This window comes from Pelophylax lessonae (genome assembly GCF_965119305.1).
Source record: "Pelophylax lessonae genome assembly, chromosome: 3".
NCBI lineage: Eukaryota > Metazoa > Chordata > Amphibia > Anura > Ranidae > Pelophylax > Pelophylax lessonae.
This window is the reverse complement of record NC_138770.1, coordinates 541,565,809-541,586,920: the sequence shown is the minus strand read 5'-3', so window position 1 is coordinate 541,586,920 and position 21,112 is coordinate 541,565,809. Positions and strand designations below refer to the sequence as shown.

The window sequence follows — 21,112 nt, the reverse complement described above, 5'->3', positions numbered from 1 at the left end:
ATCTATCTATCTATCTATCTATCTATCTATCTATCTATCTGTCTATCTGTCTATCTATCTATCTATCTATCTATCTATCTATCTGTCTATCTGTCTATCTGTCTGTCTGTCTGTCTGTCTGTCTGTCTATCTATCTATCTATCTATCTATCTATCTATCTATCTATCTATCTATCTATCTATCTATCTATCTATCTGTCTATCTGTCTATCTGTCTATCTGTCTATCTGTCTGTCTGTCTGTCTGTCTGTCTGTCTGTCTGTCTGTCTGTCTGTCTATCTGTCTGTCTGTCTGTCTGTCGATTGGTCTGTCTGTCTGTCTGTCTATCTATCTGTCTGTCTGTCTGTCTGTCGATTGGTCTGTCTGTCTGTCTGTCGATTGGTCTGTCTGTCTGTCTGTCGATTGCTCTGTCTGCCTGTCGATTGGTCTGTCTGTCTGTCTGCCTGTCGATTGGTCTGTCTGTCTGTCTGCCTGTCGATTGGTCTGTCTGTCTGTCTGCCTGTCGATTGGTCTGTCTGTCTGTCTGCCTGTCGATTGGTCTGTCTGTCTGTCTGCCTGTCGATCGGTCTGTCTGTCTATTACACAATTACAGAGTTGTCTGCAGCATTATACATTATACATACATAAAATATTGAACCCTACGGACTAAGACTGGGATGTTGTTAAAGTTTGTGTGCATGTAAAGGCAGGCGTCCCAATACTTTTGACAATATATGGTAGAGAGGTGTAGAGAATTATGGTAGGATGTCGTTTCTTATTTGTAACCACTAGATAGCAGCAGATGAACACATATAAGTATTATATGAAATGAATGGCAGCTAAAATGTATACAAACCCCAGGAATTGGCTGGATTTGAGGCTCAAAAAGCATTATTAAATAAACAAGTAGGATTTTAAACCTACAATACCAAAAATGTTTACGATAAAGTTAGGAATTCAGTGAATGTAGGCCAATGGGTCTGTAATGATTTTTCCTGTGGCTTTACTTTTAGCCACTTTAGCTGGATTCCTTCTGGCGGAAAATAGATTCCAGAGTTTTCAAAGCTTTTCTGGAATGATATCAGATAGTTGTGCTTTCTGCTAAAAGCATTGGGCTTTATTGCTTGACTTTTGCAGTTTCGTCTTTTGGCTCTTCCCAGATCTATTAGAAATGGAGCACAGGAAAAAAGAATTACTGCAACAGGTTCCATTTATGTAAAAAGTCAATGTAACATTGTGCCAGTATAGAGGAGCCCTGGTGTTAGGGGGGCCCTGGTGTTAGGGGGAACCCTGGCGTTAGGAGGAGCCCTGGTGTTAGGGGGGAGCCCTGGTGTTAGGGGGGAGCCCTGGTGTTAGGGGGAGCTCTGGTGTTAGGGGAGCTCTGGTGTTAGGAGGAGCCCTGGTGTTAGGGAGAACCCTTGTGTTAGGGGGAGCCCTGGTGTTAGGGGGAACCCTGGTGTTAGGAGGAGCCCTGGTGTTAGGGGGAGCCCTGGTATTAGGAGGAGCCCTGGTTTTAGGGGGGAGCCCTGGTGTTAGGAGGAACCCTGGTGTTAGGAGGAGCCCTGGTGTTAGGGGGAGCTCTGGTGTTAGGGGAAGCCCTAGTGTTAGGGGGAGCCCTGGTGTTAGGAGGAGCCCTGGTGTTAGGAGGAGCCCTGGTGTTAGGGGGAACCCTGGTGTTAGGAGGAGCCCTGGTGTTAGGGGGAGCCCTGGTATTAGGAGGAGCCCTGGTTTTAGGGGGGAGCCCTGGTGTTAGGGGGAACCCTGGTGTTAGGAGGAGCCCTGGTGTTAGGAGGAGCCCTGGTGTTAGGGGGAGCCCTGGTGTTAGAAGGAGCCCTGGTGTTAGGGGGAACCCTGGTGTTAGGAGGAGCCCTGGTGTTAGGGGGAGCCCTGGTATAAGGAGGAGCCCTGGTTTTAGGGGGGAGCCCTGGTGTTATGAGGAACCCTGGTGTTAGGAGGAGCCCTGGTGTTAGGAGGAGCCCTGGTGTTAGTAGGAGCCCTGGTGTTAGGGGGAACCCTGGTGTTAGTAGGAGCCCTGGTGTTAGGGGGAGCCCTGGTATTAGGAGGAGCCCTGGTTTTAGGAGGGAGCCCTGGTGTTAGGAGGAGCCCTGGTGTTGGGAGGAGCCCTGGTGTTAGGGGGAGCCCAAGTGTTAGGAGGAGCCCTGGTGTTGGGAGGAGCCCTGGTGTTAGGGGGAGCCCTGGTGTTAGGAGGAGCCCTGCTGTTAGGGGTCAGAGGGGGAAGGACCTGTTATCAGTGGTTCCTGGGAGGAAAATGGTCCACAGAAAAAAACTCTGTTATTGGTGATAAGTGGAAGTTGTCTGTACCTGGCAACAGTGTCAGTTGGAAGGAGAATACTCTAAAATCCCTCTTATTTTACACTGACCACCAATGTAACAGGGGCGTTTTTACTGACCACCAATGTATTAGGGACATTTTTACTGACCACCAATGTAACAGGGGCATTTTTCCTCGACCACCAATGTAATAATGGCATTTTTCCTGACCACCAATGTAACAGGGGCATTTTTACTGACCACCAATGTAACGGGCATTTTTACTGACCACCAATGTATTAGGGACATTTTTACTGACCACCAATGTAACAGGGGCATTTTTCCTGACCACCAGTGTAATAATGGCATTTTTACTGACCACCAATGTGCCAAGGGCATTTTTCATGGCCACCAACGTAATAAGGTTATTTTCACTGACCACCATTGTAACTGAAACATTCACTCATACTAGCCAACCACAGAAAACAAGCGTTATCAGCTCACAAGATTTTTGGTAGTTCCAACTGGCACTTATCAAACAGATTTAACAAAACATTTTTAAAGCGAAGTTCCAGCCTCGGAAACGTTTTTTAGAAAAAAAATACCCCCGGGACAGTCAGGGCTAGTGCATTCCACAATGGATAGCCTCTGAACTGTCCCAGGTCACACTTACCTTTTAGAAGAAATACTTACCTTGAAAATTTCTTGTCCAGCGCTGCCATCTCTGGTGTGGGCAGCTGAAGCCAGGGCATCCTCTTTGGTGTCCTCTTCCATGTCTTTTTCCCAGCATGCCCTGCAACAGCCCTGCTCTTCACTTCCATGGGGAAGGCACGTCATCCCTGCACAGCTTCTGGGCATGCCCAGAAGCTGTTTAGCAGGGAATGAGGCTCCCGCACCGTTCAGCTCCCAGGAGTCATCGCAAGCAGGAAGTGACGGCGCGGGCCGCGGCCGCAGAGGGAGGAAGTAGAAGGAAGGTAAGTATACTTTCTTCAAAAACAAGGTAAGTAAACAAAAAAAAAATCGGGACTATCAATTTATTTTTCAATGTAATGTCAGCAAGCGGATGGCCCAAAGTCATTTTTGAGGCCGGAACTCCGCTTTAAGCTCAATGCAATGGAGAGAACATTTTTCCAGACTTTCAAGCTGTAAGAAGACAAGAGATGTTGATTTACTAAAGGAAAATACACTGTGCACCGCAAATGCAGTTGTTCTAGAATATACAGTCTTACTAACTGCTTCCCCTCTCTGCCAATCTCTTCACTGGCTTCCCCTACCCCATTGTATAAAATTCCAAATACTAACCACAACATACAAGGCCTTCCACAACAGCTACATCACCAACCTCATCTGCAGATATCATCCAAATCATCCTCTCCGCTCCTCCAAAGACCTCCTGCTCTCTAGCTCCCCTGTTACCTCCTCCCATGCTCGCCTCCAGGACTTTTCCAAAACCTCTCCCATTCTCTGGAACTCCCTACCCTAGTATGTCTAGTCCGCTCCTACCCTATCTGCCTTCAGGCGATCCTTTAAAGCGTATTATTCAGGGAAGCCTACACTACCTTCACCTAAGAACTGTACTTGAGTTACCTCCATGAGATCATCCCTGCAGCTATTACCTTTTGTACCACCTCCCACTCCCTTTAGATTATGGTGACCCCGGATTGAGGACACTGTCCCTGGTCCAAGTCTGGTTTTGTCCCAGATTCAGGGCCGGATTAATATAGACAGGGCATCCCATGCTGGCTGAGAAACAGCCTGGTGGCTTGGATGCAGACGCCCCCTGCTGCATCCAATCCTTGGAGGAGAGGCAGAGCCAAAAATTGACTGTGTGAAGGGCCGAGAACGGGGAGGTGAGTAGATGGGGGGGGGGGGGTCTGTTTGTACACAGGTGAGGGCAGTGGGGGAGCAGGGGTCAGAGCTGATGCAGCTCTATGGAGAGATGGAGAGTTTAGCTGTTGAGGTGGCTGCAGAGATAATCTGTGAGAGAAGGGTGCAGAGGTGAGCTATGGATGTGGGGGCAGAAGTGTCCTCTGTGCATAGCAAACTTCTGAACCCTGCACTCTATGCCTAACACCCTCCTGTATAATTTGTAGTCCTGTGCCCAGCACTCTGTGTATTATGGAGTCCTGTGCCCAGAACAATGTGTATTATGGAGTCCCGTGTCCAGCGCATTCTGTATTATGTAGTCCTGTGCCCAGCGCTATGTGTATTGTGTAGTCCTGTGCCCAGCAGTCTTGTGTATTATGTAGTCCTGTGCCCAGCACTCTGTGTATTATGCAGTCCTGTGCCCAGCGCTCTGTGTATTATGCAGTCCTGTCCCCAGCACTCTGTGTATTATGCAGTCCTATGCCCAGCACTCTGTGTATCATGTAGTCCTGTGCCCAGCACTCTGTGTATTGTGTAGTCCTGTGCCCAGCACTCTGTGTATTATGTAGTCCTGTACCCAGCGCTCTGTGTATTATGCAGTCCTGTGCCCAGCGTTCTGTGTATTATGTAGTCCTAAGCCCATTGCTCTGTGTATTATGCAGTCCTGTGCCCAGCATTCTGTGTATTATGTAGTTCTGTGCCCAGCACTCTGTGTATTATGCAGTCCTGTGCCCAGCGCTCTGTGTATTATGCAGTCCTGTGCCCAGCGCTCTGAGTATTATGCAGTCCTGTGCCCAGCGCTCTGTGTATTATGTAGTCCTGTGCCCAGCACTCTGTGTATTATGTAATCCTGTGCCCAGCACTCTGTGTATTATCTAATCCTGTGCTCAACACTCTATGTATTATGAAGTCCTGCACCCAGCGCTCTGTGTATTATGCAGTCCTGTGCCCAGCGCTCTGTGTATTATGTAGTCATGTGCCCAGCGCTCTGTGTATTATGAAGTCCTGTGCCCAGCGCTCTATGTATTATGCAGTCCTGTGCCCAGCGCTCTGTGTACTATGTAGTCCTGTGCCCAGCGCTCTGTGTATTATGCAGTCCTGTACCCAGTGCTCTGTGTATTATGAAGTCCTGTGCCCAGCACTCTGTGTATCATGCAGTCCTGTGCCCAGCGCTCTGTGTATTATGCAGTCCTGTGCCCAGCGCTCTGAGTATTATGCAGTCCTGTGCCCAGCGCTCTGCGTATTATGCAGTCCTGTGCCCAGCTCTCTGTGCACTATGTAGTCCTGTGCCCAGCGCTCTGTGTATTATGCAGTCCTGTACCCAGTGCTCTGTGTATTATGAAGTCCAGTGCCCAGCGCTCTGTGTATTATGCAGTCCTGTGCCCAGCGCTCTGTGCACTATGTAGTCCTGTGGCCAGCGCTCTGTGTATTATGCAGTCCTGTACCCAGTGCTCTGTGTATTATGAAGTCCAGTGCCCAGTGCTCTGTGTATTATGCAGTCCTGTGCCCAGCGCTCTGTGTATTATGTAGTCCTATGCCCAGCGCTCTGTGTATTATGCAGTCCTGTGCCCAGCATTCTGTGTATTATGAAGTCCAGTGCCCAGTGCTCTGTGTATTATGCAGTCCTGTGCCCAGCGCTCTGTGTATTATGCAGTCCTGTGCCCAGCATTCTGTGTATTATGTAGTCCTATGCCCAGCGCTCTGTGTATTATGCAGTCCTGTGCCATTTGCCAATAAAAAAAATTATAAATATGTCCCTGATATTTCATTTTAAAAATCTGGTCACCTTACTTTAGATTGTAAGCTCCATGAGCAGGGCCCACCTATTCCTTCTGTATTGAACTGTATTGTATTTGGACTGTCCTCCTATATTAAAAAGGGCTGCGTAAACTGTTGGCGCTATATAAATCTTGAATGGTAATAATAATAATTATCTGTGCTAACGGATCTCATCCTAATATTGTATCCGACACATCACAATGTCTTCCTCTCTTTCCCTAACAGCCGGAGCAGCAAACAGAGTAAAATGGGTGGTAACCTGGCCGTTATCGTTCCTTATGTACTTCACGGTACCTAATTGTGCTAAGCCACGCTGGGAGAAATGGTTTATGTTTACTTTTATCGCGTCCTCCATGTGGATTGCAGCCTTTTCCTATGTCATGGTCTGGATGGTAAGTATAATATAACTGAGTTGTGTAGATTAGAGCAATACATCAGGTTCATTTATCTGATGGAAGTTGTTAGGCTTTGAATGGATAATATGGGCACTGCCATCTGATTTTCAGTTTTGTTAGAATTCTCTCAGAGCGATAGACATAGTCAGTCCATCCATCCATTATCAATTATTCTGATGTCGGTTTCTCTAATGACATATACTAAGCTGGTCATTTTTTGACAGGACCAGGGCCGGTGCTAGACTATTTTACGCCCTAGGCAAGACCAGCTACATGCCCCCCCGCCCCCAAAAAAATAAAATAAAAAGGGAAGGCTCCTCTATGTTATGCTGTCATACACAGTGACTCCCATATTCCTCCATGTCACACCTGGGGACCGTAATGTCCCTCTATGCCACACCAAGGGACTCCTATGATCCTCCATGTCACACCAGGGGCACCTGATGTTCCTCCATGTCATACCCAGAGACCCTGATGTTTTTCCATGTCACACCTGGGGACCCTGATGTTCCTCCATTGCACACCTGGAAACCTCAGTCCCCCATGGCACACCCAGGGACCCCAATTCCTCATGGCACACCTGGTGACCCTGAAACCCTGTTACACCCGGTGACCCCTATCCCCCATGGAACACCTGGTGACCCTGATTCCCTTTCACACCAGGAAACCTCCATGTCACACCCAGGGACCCTGATCCCCTGTTCTGGGGACACTCACTGGCCCGCACTCTGTTCTCCTTCACCGTGATCCTGCTGATTCCTTCTCCTAGGATGCTCCTCTTCTGGACCACAGTGCTCACCACAGCTCCAACCGGCTCCTGGTGAAGGGAGAAGCAGCAGTCAGAGAACTCTGCACGTCCCTAATCCCAAACCTCCTCAGACCATTCCGGTGCCTCGTCGTTTCTACTCCAGTAAAGGTTCCGCCCTCCAGTGCCAAGCTTGGGGTCAGGTTCAGCTCTCCTCCGCTCCCTGCTTAATACCGACCCAGGGAAATGAACGCCTGCCCACCAGCTCAGTGCAGAGAGTCACTTCCTGCCCAGGGTTTACACCACTCAGCTCCAGTAAAAGAGGATCATCATGCAGGCAGCACTCCTGTGGGCTCCCTTCCTGCCTCTTGGCCCCACCCAACAGTGGTGGAAAGCCAGGGCCTGGCGGTTCAGCCACTGCCCCAGACACCTGGCATCTTCCTCTGTCCATTCTTCCTCCCCCACTGCCGTCCCCTCCCCTCAGCTCACAAGGATCATTCATGATGGACAGAGAGTGCCGACTCATGGCTGCGCCCCTAGGTTGCAATGCGCCCTAGGCAGCTGCCTAGTTTGCCTAGTGGAAGCACCGGCCCTGGACAGGACTACTATGACATCATCATGGACCATTTCTTATTTGCATTACCAGTACATGATTTTGTTTAACCACTTCTGGACCGAAAGGATTTACCCCCTTAACCACTTAAGCCCCGGAGGATTTGGCTGCTCAAAGACCAGGGCCTATTTTGTGATTCGGCACTGCGTGACTTTAATGGACAATTGCGCGGTCGTGCGACACTGTATCTAAACAAAATTGACGTCCTTTTTTTCCCACAAAAAGAGCTTTCTTTTGGTGGTATTTGATCACCTGTGTGATTTTTATTTTTTGCGCTATAAACAAAAAAAGAGCGACAATTTAAAAAAAATAGCAATATTTTTCAAATTTTTTTATATGAAATTCTCAAAAAAAAAAAGGTAAAAATCTAAATTTTTTAACATTTTAGGCCAATTTGTTTTCTGCTACATATTTTTGGTATAAAAAATAGCAATAAGCATATTTTGATTGGTTTGCGCAAAAATGATTGCGTTTAATAACTACATTTAATAAAATGTATGTCATTTTTATTGTTTTTTTTTTTTTTTTAACGAGTAATGGCGGCGATCTGCGATTTTTTTTTTTTGCGGGACTGCGACATTGCGTCGGACAGATCGGACCCCTGACTTACATTTTTGACACTTTTGGGGGTACCAGTGACATTACTGCAGTAATCAGTGTTATAAATATGCACTGTTACTGTAAAAATTACACTGGCAGGGAAGGGGTTAACTTTATTAGAGATCCAGGGGTTAAGTGTTTCCCTAGGGGTGTGCTTCTAGCTGTAAATGGGTGTGGCTTTTCATGTAACCACAGAGACATATGATCCTACATAGCAGGATCGTATGATCTCTGCTGTTACACCAGGGAGAATGACAGGCGACTTTGTTTACATCAGCCGCCTGCCTTTCTCCCTCTCCAGCGGGAGATCGCGAGTGACCGGCGGACATCGGAGCCGTCGGTCACTCGCGCGGGGATGCCAGGGAATGAGCGGGGGCAGAAGCGCGCCTCCGGTGGCGCGCGCTCGCCCCCTACAGGCTCCTGGGCGGGCAATGTAGTACTACGTCACTTTGCCCAGGAGGGGCTGGCCACCACAGTAAATGTACTTGCGGCGGTCGGCAAGTGGTTAATGATCAGGCCATTTTTTTTGTGATTCGACACTGTGTTGCTTTAACTGACAATTGCACGGTTGTGCGACGCTGTACCCCAAAAAAAATGTATGTCCCTTTTTTCCCACAAATAGAGATTTATTTTGGTGGTATTTAATCACCTGTGCGATTTTAATTCTATTTTATTTTTAATCTAAGTTTATTATTTTTAAGGGAAAAAAAAAAATTTTTCATTATATGTACAAATAACAATGTACCTAAATGGTAGTATACATCCATATCCTAACATATATAATCTTAATGTTAATACCCCCTTCATAGATAAGTTATTAGTACAGTACATTGCCTCAATAATAAGACAAACTAAAACAAAAGAAAAAACCATCATAAATAGTGAGGGGTTGTAACAAATGAAAAACATCAATTACAGAGTGCGCTAAAAAGTTATGGAACACAAATATTCACAAAAATGGTGATTGCTGATGTTCAGCTAAACACAAAGTCTATATTCTAAATGATGAGACTGTGCAAAAGTCTTGAAAATCCAAAGAATATAGTGAGGTTGGGGAGTGATGAAGGATAAGGGTAACCTCTTCCCAAACGGTGATCCAGACAGTGCTCAAATGTACACGTGATGCACCCAGTGTTAAGAAGGGACTCTTACCAGATGATGGAGAGATGCAAACATATAGTGTATAACCCTGGAGTCCGTTAGGTCAGCTTGTAGGAGAGAATTCACAATAGGAATAAAGCGACCATCTGCTTCCAAAGTGTGGGGATCTAGAGTGGGATATCGCCACCAAGAACATACCCAAGGAAGAGAAGGGGACTATAGTGCATTACCTCACTTTATTGAACCAATAAGAAAGAGTAACACTTACATTTTCAGGAGAAAAAACAGCATATGTAAATTTTGGATCGAGGACCTCTGCAGTAGTCCGGGATCATAGGCAACACGGCTAGCTCCCCCCGACGCGTTTCCACTAACAAGTCGGCTTCTGGGACTGGAGCTTGTTAGTGGAAACGCGTCGGGGGGAGCTAGCCGTGTTGCCTATGATCCCGGACTACTGCAGAGGTCCTCGATCCAAAATTTACATATGCTGTTTTTTCTCCTGAAAATGTAAGTGTTACTCTTTCTTATTGGTTCAATAAAGTGAGGTAATGCACTATAGTCCCCTTCTCTTCCTTGGGTATGTTCTTGGTGGCGATATCCCCTTGAGTGGAAGCCTCTAGATCCCCACACTTTGGAAGCAGATGGTCGCTTTATTCCTATTGTGAATTCTCTCCTACAAGCTGACCTAACGGACTCCAGGGTTATACACTATATGTTTGCATCTCTCCATCATCTGGTAAGAGTCCCTTCTTAACACTGGGTGCATCACGTGTACATTTGAGCACTGTCTGGATCACCGTTTGGGAAGAGGTTACCCTTATCCTTCATCACTCCCCAACCTCACTATATTCTTTGGATTTTCAAGACTTTTGCACAGTCTCATCATTTAGAATATAGACTTTGTGTTTAGCTGAACATCAGCAATCACCATTTTTGTGAATATTTGTGTTCCATAACTTTTTAGCGCACTCTGTAATTGATGTTTTTCATTTGTTACAACCCCTCACATATTTATATTTTTTCAGTGCTGCTTTTTTCCACTCCTTTTTCTCATTAAAGGTTCGCGCACCTATTTCTCTTTTCACCATCATAAATAGTAACATCTCTGACCGCCAAGATTAATAAATCCCGGAAAGAGTAAAGATCATATGTAAGGCCTAAAGAACCTCAATAAAGTTATACTAATACAATTTTCATCACCACAGGGTTTCGAAAACCTGTGCAATTTTAATTTTTTGCGCCATAAGCAAAAAAAGAGCGACAATTCTGAAAAAAAAAAAAAAAAAACATTTTATAGTTTCTGATATTTAACCTTCCCAATGAAAAAAATGTAAAAATCTAATTTTTTCATCATTTTAAGCCAAAATCTGCTACATATTTTTGGTAAAAATAAATCCCAATAAGAGTATATTGATTAGTTTGTGCAAAAGTTATCGTGTCTCCAAACTAGGGAAAAGATTGATGTCATTTTAATTTTTTTGTATTTTGTTTACTAATAATGGTGGCGATCAGTGATTTTTAGCGGGACTGCAACATTGCAGTGGACAGATCGGACACTACCTGACATTTTTGACACTTTTGGAGGGACCAGTGACATTACTGCAGTAATCAGTGCTAAAAATATGTACTGTTACTGTACTAATGACACTGGCAGGGAAGGGGTTAACACCAGGGGCGATCAAAGGGTTAAATGTGTCCCTAGGGGGTGCTTTCTAACTGTGTGGGGGATGGACTTATGGAATAAACACAGGGAGCTGTGTTCCTAAGTGGGCTGGAACACAGGATCCCTGTGTTCATTACTGACAGAACAGCCGTTCAGTGTTTACAACGGCAGACTCCATGGGGAGTGATCACAGCCGCCGGCCCCACAGATCAGCTTCCCCACTGGCGAATGGGCATGCACGCCCCCCCCCCCCCCAGGAGCATTCCCGAGAAGCGACATACGGGTACGTCGTTTCGCGGGAACCTGCCGACCTGCCGCAGTAAATGTACAGTGGTTGGTTGGCAAATAGTTAAAAAAGGCTTCTGGTGAACTCAGCGATAGCGGGGATTATCATTAGACATGTGCGGTTTGTTTCATTTTGAATAAATATTCGGACAAGTTTTTCATTATTCAGAAATTCTGGCTGGGAAGGGGTTAAACAGATTGCTCAAGGGGTTAAATGTGTGCCTAGTCAGTGTTTTTAAGTACATTGTGTACATGGGGTGCTTTTACTAAGAGAAGTGATAGATTTTATTCCATGCTTTGCAGGGAAAGAAAATCCATCTTTTCCCCTCCTGTCAGGACAGAGCGCTGTCTTTTTTACAAAGGCAGAGCTCCGCCCTGTGTCTCCTCTGCGATCAGCGGACATTCATTGGCCGGGACCCGCTGATCGGCTCCTGCTGTGACAACCCCCTACCCGGAAGTGCAGAATCATGTATATTTATGTAATTCTGCACAGAGCGGCCAGCCTGTAGCATTAAATCTGCTACAGGGTGGTCAGCAAGCTGATAAAGATGAAATAAGAGATTGATGTGGTGATCCTTAGATGTGTGGCTGTGTTAGTTTTCTTTTTTTAAGGCTTTTTTTCCTTTATTAACACTTGGTGATCCAGTCAGTAATATACTTATTGTCTTAGGTTACGTTCAGACTACTGATTCAGGCTCGTGCAAATTGTAGTGCCAGGATGCCTGCTGCAGCTCCAAGAGACTAGGGGGTTGGGTACAAAAATCTAGTGCAGCTGTGGATGGTAGCCATTCAGCTTCTAGCTTTAGCATTTTCAATTAAGCTTTGAAAAAAAACCCTGAAGCTGATTGAATTCTATGCAGACCTGCGCCAGATTTTGCACTCTCCAGTTTTAGTAAATCAACCCCTAGGCGCAGTCGCCAGCCCTCTTCACTATAACAACAGGTCGCCAGTGACCGCAGGTATTCAGGAATGTCCATGCAGCCAGGGATTATCTGTGGCAGTAGCTGCTGGACACACACAAAGGTCACCACAGGCAATCGCTGGCTTTGCAGAGAGCCGCAAATAGCAATGGCCGCCGGTGGTCTGCCATTATAGTGAACGTGTTGGTGGCCAAACCTAGCTGCTCAGATCTGCAGGAGGAATCAGAAGATTCCTGCCGCTACAATTTTCATCAGCCTAAAATGGCCCATATGAATGTCGCCTTAGGGTGTCTATACTCTGGATGGAGGAGAAATGGAGATACCTTTGGATAGCAGGATTGTCACTCTGTGCTGAGGGTAGTGTTAGACATACTAGCAGATTTAAATGGACCTTTTATAGGTGACTAGCAAATTAAGTCTAAATTCCAACACTATTGTGTGCAACAATTTGTGTGTAACATAGATATGGTATACAACATACAAATCAAATAAATTCTGTTTGTTTGAGCATTTCTGAAATGCTAATTAAATAATACATTTTTATTGCTGTTTTCCAGGTCACTATCATTGGCTTCACCTTAGGAATTCCAGATGTGATTATGGGGATCACATTCCTAGCAGCTGGAACAAGTGTACCAGATTGTATGGCGAGCCTGATAGTAGCAAGACAAGGTTAGTACAGTTCATTGTCCCTCTTCTGAATTGAGCTCCAGAGATATTCAACATGAAGGATGTGGATGGGTCCAATTTTTCACTCACCTGAAAAAATACTTCTTGTATTTGTATGGGTGAAAAGGGCACAAAAGGGCACTGGTGTCTTATAGTTTGCTGGTTCAAATAGTGCCTACCTATCACAAAAATGTGGTTAAGGAGGGAACGGGGAAGGTATTCTCAGTTGACCCAGTAAGCCCCCGTGCATTTCAGACACCTGGGGTGCTTAAAATGGAACTATAGGCAAAATATTTATTTTTACATTTTGAATAGAGTAAGGGCGGGTGTCTTCCTGCCCCATAGCCGAAACAGAAAGTCAGAGGAAATCTCTGCAAATTAAGCAAATCCCTTAATTTGCAGATATTCCTAGAGGTTCATCAATGCACAACAGGCCCAGCGGGAAGGCAACTCTACCAGGAACACTCACAAGTTGTAACAGCAATGCAACAAAAGATGGTAGTCTTAGGGAAGCCGACAGCATCTCTCTTTAGGAGTGGAATGTGGCCCGGCTGGTCCGTACACAAATGTGAGGTTTCTAGGAATGATGGTGAGTCCCTGCACTTTCCCTCCTCCTCTGGAACCTTTCCTGGTGCTAACCACTGTCCCTGACAAACAGGTGATCTGTCCCTACTTGACCACTCGCAAAATGCGCACGAAACCTGGGAGCCAGGGTCTTAAATAGACTCTCCAACAAGCAACCAGGAAAGACAGCGCTATCTGTATGTAGGTGATATTACCTACATCCGGATAGTGCTGTCTTTCCTGGTTGCTTATTGGATGGTCATTTTGTACTTATTCTGACGGCTAGTATTGGTTTGGGATAGTACAGTGTGGTCTGCCACAGGTTATAGTGCTGGGGACTTTTTGCTGTTTTCTTAAATCGACTCTGCCTGACCCAAAATGGCCACCAGTCACACGGTGTGCCAGCATCCAATCAGATAGCTGCCTCCCTGTGACTTAGGAAACCATAGAGGTACTAGATTCCTCTCAATTTCCTCCTCCACCTCCATTGCTGCTGCGGGTGACTGCCACCTACAGTGGAGAAAATAGACTGCACCTGCCTACAATTTTCCATGCTAAATTGGACCTAGGACCCAACACAGCTTTCTTCTTAACTAACTTAGAATTTAAATAAAAAAGTGACAATGAAACACTTACACTAATTAATTATTTGTTTCTTTAGGAATGGGAGACATGGCTGTATCAAATTCTATTGGGAGCAATGTATTTGACATTCTTATTGGACTTGGACTTCCATGGGCGTTACAGACGCTGGCAGTCGACTATGGCTCTTATGTAAGTTACTACATCCAACCTACACATGTTTAACTTTTTTGTAGCTTTTGACAACCCCTCTACACACACCTCATGCCACTCCTGAGCCAAATAGTGATCCTATCTCGACGCCCTCTTTCCACCTTATTCCACCCCGATTCTAATAGTGACAGCCTTTCCCGTACCTTCTCCTGCCCCTTACCCAAACATTGACAGCCCCCTCCCCCCACCTTTTACCTCCCTCCTTCCAAATATTTACATGCTCCATGGAACCCCTGACGCAAATAGGGCCTGCCCTCTCTCCCCCTCCACCCCATGTCACCCCTGAACCCAAGAGTGACAGCCCTCACCTAATGCCACACCTGACCCAACTAGTGACAGCCATCTCGCCACCCTATGCCACTAATGACCCAAAAAGTGTCAGCCCTCTCTCCAGCTCATAAAACCCTTGACCCAAATTACGATAGCTTTCCCTCACCTCATGTATGTTACCCAAACATTTGAAGCTCCCAGCCCCACCTGATGCCCAAATAGCATCAGCCCTCCGTACCCCCTCCACTTCATGCCACCCTTGACCTCAATAGCGACAGCCCTCTGTATACAGCAATAGTGATACCTCCATATAGCTATACAGTAGGCAATTTCCAAATATTATTTTCAAAGATGAATGTACTAAATGTCGAGGTTGTAAGGCCCACTATCTGATGACATGTGCTATGCTGAGTCATTTGTCCAGAGTTTTACATTATATCTGCAACAAGTAGCTTTCTAAATCCAGAAAAAAATTAAGTCATAGTCATGCAATACTTTGTGATCAGTGCAACCGCAGTCTTTGTTTAGATGATCTTCTCTTATGTAATCTTTGGAGTCTACACTGAATAACATAGCCACATATATTTTCCATTTTGGGATTAATGTATTATGAGTATTATGTGCACTGCTCGAGTGCTGTCACTATGGGATTAGACATGTCTGATTCACTGCAGTTAGTTCATAAACAATCTTAGATAAATCTGTAGAAGAAGCAGACATTGTGTTCTAAGTTAAATTGGCCTTTAGTCTTGGAAAGTGAACATGTCTGAAAACAGTAGAAATAATATCAAGTGTCATATTTATCATTTGACTCGGCCCCACACCCTGCAAATATTTTTATTTTTCTACAGGATTTATATAAGGCCAACAGCTTTCGCAGCACTTTACAACATTAGGGCAAACAGTACAGTTACAATACAATTCAATACAGGAGGAATCAGAGGGCCCTGCTCGTTAGAGCTTACAATCTAAAAGGGAGGGTCAAGTGATACAAAAGGTAATAACTATGGGGGGATGAGCTGATGAAGAAAATGAAAGCGCAGTTGTAGATGGAGGCAGGATAGGCTTCTCTGAACAGAAGTTTTCAGGGTTGGAGGTAGTTGGACCAATTGGAGTAGGAAATTCCAAAGGATGGAAGAGGTTCAGGAGAAGTCCTGGAGGTGAGTATGGGAGGAGGTGACGAAGGAAGTTAGAGAGAAGGATGTCTTGGGAGGAACAAAGAGGACAATTTGGTTGGTATTTTGAGATTAGGTTAGTGATGTAGCTGGGGGCCAAGTTGTTTTTGAATTTAATTAAATGAGTGGGTGGCAGCCAATTGTAAGGTGAATGAGCCTGGCAGCAACATTCATGATGGACTGAGTAGGAAATAGCCTATTTAAAGGTAAGTCAATGAGAAGAGAGTTGTAGTAGTCGAGGTGAGAGATAACCAGGGAGTGAATTAGGAGCTTTGTGGTTTCATTGGCTAGGAAGGGATGTATTTTGAAGATGTTGCGGAGGTTGAGGAGGCAAGCTTTGGAAAGTGATGAGATATGGGATTGAAAGGAGAGTTCAGAGTCCAAGATTACACCTTGCACCCTGGCATGCAGGGACAGGTTGATGGTTGTGCCATTGCTCTTGACAGAGACGTCAGGTAAAGGGGTAAGTGGGGGGAGAAATATTATGAGCTCCGTTTTTGAAAGGTTGAGTTTGAGGAAGTGGTGTTACATCCAGACAGATATGTCTGTTAGTAAATTAGTGATGCATGGTGAGACTGATGGAGTGAGCTGAGGGGTGGAGAGATAGATTTGGGTGTTGTCAGCGTACAAATGATATTGAAAACCATGGGAGGCTAACACAAGGAGAAGGTGTATATAGGCCAAATAGGAGAGGTCCAAAACAGAACCTTTAGGGATAGGTAGGATGAGAGCCAGCGAAGAGCACAGCCAGGGAGACCAAAGGAGTAAAGTTTTTTGAGGAGGAGGGGGTGGTCAACCGTATTAAAGGCAGCCGAAAAGTCCAGAAGTAGGAGTACAGAATAATTTTCATTGGTGTTTGTTGTTAGTAAGTCATGTGTGAGTTTTAAAAGAGCAGTTTCTGTGGAGTGTTGAAGGCTAAATCAAGTGCCGGATCACACTTGTGCGATGCGGAAGGCTGCGAATTCGCAGCCTGTTCCCGCGTCGCAAACGCATATCTGGAAGTTCACACTGCCATATGCGATACGCAGGGGGTGTCAATGAAATGTTAACGACACCCCCAGTTTGATCGCATATCGCAGTGCGATCTGACAGTTCGCACAGGATCGGATCGCACAAGTGTGAACCACTGTGCGATCCGATCCTGATGCGGCTGAAAAAAAGGGTCATGTGCGTGTTTGGTGCGGATACAGTGCGAATTCAGCCATACAAAGTATATGGCTAAATTCGCATCCGCATCTCTGATCACATGTAATGAAGGAGCAGTGCGCTCCAAATTACATGCGATCGGCGCACTCGCTATAGTGTGAACCGGCACTGAAGGGATCATATTATGTAAGCTGTATTGCAGTTCCTTTAAAAAAAAAAAAAAAAAATAGTTGAAAAGAATGTAATAAACATGTCTCTCATAGAGGCAAATTTTAAAAAATCTCGTTGATAACTCTTGAAGACAAAATAGGAACAATAGGGTTGATTTACTGAAAATGAAGGATACAAAATCTGGTGCAGCTCTGCATAGAAACCAATCAGCTTCCAGTTTTTTTTTTTTTTTTTTGTCAAACCTTAATTTAACCGGTTGCCGACCGCCGCACGACTATATACTGCGGCGGTCAGCCCCGGCCAGGCAGAGTGACGTATCGGTACGTCACTCGCCTGTCACTGACTTGCGAGCCTATCGCGGGCGGGCGCGCGCCCGCCGAGGCGCGCGCCCGCCGCGGCTCGTTCACAGGCAAGTCAGTGCGTGTGACCGGCGGACTCGATGTCCGCCAGTCACACTGCGATCGCTCCTGTGAAGGGAGAAAGACAGAGCAGCTTGTGTAAACAAGCTGCCTGTCAGTTCTCCCTGTGTAAAAGTAAAGATCTGACCGTTCTACTATGTAGAACGGTGGATCTTTGCTTTTACACCAATAGGAATGTCCCTACACAGTAGAAAGCACGCCCCTAGGACACACTTAACCCCTCCCTGTCCAATAAAGTTAACCCCTTCCCTGCCAGTGTCATTTTTGCAGTAACAGTGCATATGTATAGCACTGATTACTGCAGTAATGTCACTGGTAACCCCAAAAGTGTCAAAAATGTCAGTCAAGGGTCCGATCTGTCCGCCGCAAAGTCGCAGTACCGAAAAAAAAATCGCAGATCGCCGCCATTACGCGTTAAAAAAAAAAACACCAAAAATGACAAAAATCTTTCTCTTTGTTAGTAAACGCGATAACTTTTGCGCAAACCAATCAAAATACGCTTTTTGTGATTTTTTTTACCAAACATAGGTAGCATAAAAGAAATTGGCCGAAAAATTTTAAAAAATTTTGATTTTTACTTTTTTTTTTGGGGAATTTCATATAAAAAAATGTGAAAAATATTGTTATTTTTGCAAAATTTACGCTCTTTTTTTGTTTATAGCGCGTGATCAAAAAATCGCACAGGTGATCAAATACCACCAAAAGAAAGCTCTGTTTGTGGGAAAAAAAGGACGTCAAATTCGTTTAGGTACAGCGTCGCACGACCGCGCAATTGTCCGTTAAAGTCACGCAGTAAAAAATCGCAAAAAAACCCCTGGTCCTTTAGCAGCCAAATCCTCCGGGGCTTAAGTGGTTAACAAGCTGTAATTAGTTGATGATTGGCTACCATGCACAGATACACCAGATTCTGGATTCTCAAATTTTAGTAGATCAATGCCAATGTGTCGTACCTGGTTGCTGGGCACTAAAATCAAATGCTGACCAGAATATGTACCCTTATTTACTTATTTACTGATATTAATATACTTCAAGACCCACACATGGTTTTATTTATCTATCTCTTCCCTCTGGAAGCCTTCTTAGACCCACTAATTTTTTTTTTCTTAGCAAAAAAAATCTCAATCACAAGATCCTGGAAATCTCCAACTGTATTTTTTTAATTAACCCATTAAACGTTAATGTATTATGGTCTATGAAAAACTAGCAAGCACCCCCTGTTTGCTGTTAGTAGGTTGACCTTCGCCCCTTGGTTGATGTCAGTGGGATAATCCCCTACACCCTTAGTTAGTGTCATTGGGATGACCCTCCCTTCATCCTAATATATGGTGTCATCATTAATGTTCTATGGTAAGTACCTGAAGAGACACTCCATGTCCTACCATGCTTATTTTCACTGGACCTATAGCAGTGAAGTGATCTCCTTCCTGAAGATGTCCTGTATCTACTGCTAGATGTTGTTGACCTATGCAGGCATCATTAGGTTTGAGATTAACTGACACTGATGGTATAGATCCAATGCTGCTTGTCTGCTGCTCTAGCTCTAGATCCTTTGGGACCATCAGGGTTCAGGGGACAGGTTGTAATGCTGCAAATCTGCGGGGAGACTGGGAGAATACCTTGGAATATAATGGACTTAACAGTTCTGAGTGTGGTAAATGTTGTTAACATGATGTGATTTTCCTCTGGTCAGGAAGTAACTCCACACTTCCTCCAGGATTGTCATACTCCAGAGGAAGAAACAAGTGACATCATAATGACATCATTTTATCCTCCAGGAAGTAAGATAGGAAAGGTTTATTTAGGTTAAATAAATTAGGATTGGATTGTGTATGCCATCCTTTTTCAACCAGGGTGCCGTGGCACCCTGGTGTGCCTCCTGGGTTCTTCAGGGGTGCCTTGGCAAAATGGCTAAAAATGGCAACAAATGGCCACAGGTTTTTACTTTGTAGAATTACAACTCTGGGCACTGTGCTGATCAAGCCACTGGCACCCTGACAACCCTTGGCACTGTGCTGGTCAAGCCACTGGCTCCCTGACAACCCTTGGAACTGTGTGTGTCAAGCCACTGGCACCCTGACAACCCTTGGCACTGTGCGGGTCAAGCCACTGGCACCCTGACAACCCTGGGCACTGTGCGGGTCAAGCCACTGGCACCCTGACAACCAGTGACATCACTGGTTGATAAGGAGAATGACGGTGCTTGCACAGCATCCTTATTTACTCCTCATCCCTTCTCCATCAGCACTGGGGTCACATTAGCAAATAGAAGATAAGAAACTGAGGGAGAAGAGAAACCCTAGAACACTAGTCCATACCAGTTTGCAATAGTAGAGGAATAAATCACTTCTAATGTTAGATTGCCCATGTCTATGGATGTTGCTGCGTTCTGTTAAACTATTTGTTTAGGTTTTTTTTTTTTTAATTTTTAGAATGGGGTGCCTCGAAATTGTGCAGAATTGTTAAGGGTGCCACAACTGAAAAAAAGGTTGAGAAACACTGGTGTATGCTGTGTTGTGTGGCTTTCCCCTCCTTTCTACTACTCTCCACCCAGATCATTTTCTAACTGTAGCCAAAAGGTGTCTTATTTTTCCTCATTCAGCAGAGAGAAAAACAATTGATTCCCCCATCCACGTTAAATACTGTGGAAGGAGGAATCTCCACTGCCAGCTATTGTATTCATCATCAGCCATGGCTGCCCGCATACCTGAATGGTGCCTGCATCTGATAAGGATGTTGCCTGCAATGCCAACCTCGGCTCAGATTTCCTGCTCAATAGACCAAATTGCAAGTAAATAATAGCCAGCTAAAACCTGGCCATACACTAGTAGAATTTAAAGTGATACTAAACAGAGAGGTGTTAATTGCCATAATTCATTCACATAAGTCATATATATATATACAGTGGGTACGGAAAGTATTCAGACCCCCTTAAATTTTTCACTCTTTGTTATATTGCAATCATTTGCTAAAATCATTTAAGTTCATTCTTCTTCCTCATGAATGTACACATAGCACCCCATACTGACAGAAAAACACAGAATTGTTGACATTGTTGCAGATGTATTAAAAAAGAAAAACTGAAATATCACATGGTCCTAAGTATTCAGATCCTTTGCTCAGTATTTAGTAGAAGCCCCCTTTTGATCTAATACAGCCAGGAGTCTTTTTGGGAAAGATGCAACAAGTCTTTCACACCTGGATTTGGGGATCCTCTGCCATTCCTCCTTGCAGATCCTCACCAGTTCTGTCAGGTTGGATGGTAAACGTTGGTGGACAGCCATTTTTAGGTCTCTCCAGAGATGCTCAATTGGGTTTAAGTCAGGGCTCTGGCTGGGCCATTCAAGAACAGTCACGGAGTTGTTGTGAAGCCACTCCTTCGTTATTTTAGCTGTGTGCTTAGGGTCATTGTCTTGTTGGAAAAACCTTCGGCCCAGTCTGAGGTCCAGAGCACTCTGGAGAAGGTTTTTGTCCAGGATATCCCTGTACTTGGCCGCATTCATCTTTCCCTCGATTGCAACCAGTCGTCCTGTCCCTGCAGCTGAAAAACACCCCCACAGCATGATGCTGCCACCACCATGCTTCACTGTTGGGACTGTATTGGACAGGTGATGAGCAGTGCCTGGTTTTCTCCACACATACCGCTTAGAATTAAGGCCAAAAAGTTCTATTTTGGTCTCATCAGACCAG

The 21,112-nt window shown here is 45.1% G+C and overlaps 1 protein-coding gene across 1 annotated transcript in view; it reads left to right on the top strand.

Moving 5' to 3' along the window:
• Window positions 1–21,112, top strand: part of SLC24A3 (solute carrier family 24 member 3) — a 555,181-nt gene that overhangs the window by 514,863 nt on the left and 19,206 nt on the right. The window contains exons 13-15 of the mRNA XM_082251629.1: window positions 6,120–6,286; window positions 12,774–12,888; window positions 14,111–14,223. Of these exons, the coding sequence (XP_082107755.1) occupies window positions 6,120–6,286; window positions 12,774–12,888; window positions 14,111–14,223 (395 nt within the window). The remainder of the gene's footprint in view (window positions 1–6,119; window positions 6,287–12,773; window positions 12,889–14,110; window positions 14,224–21,112) is intronic.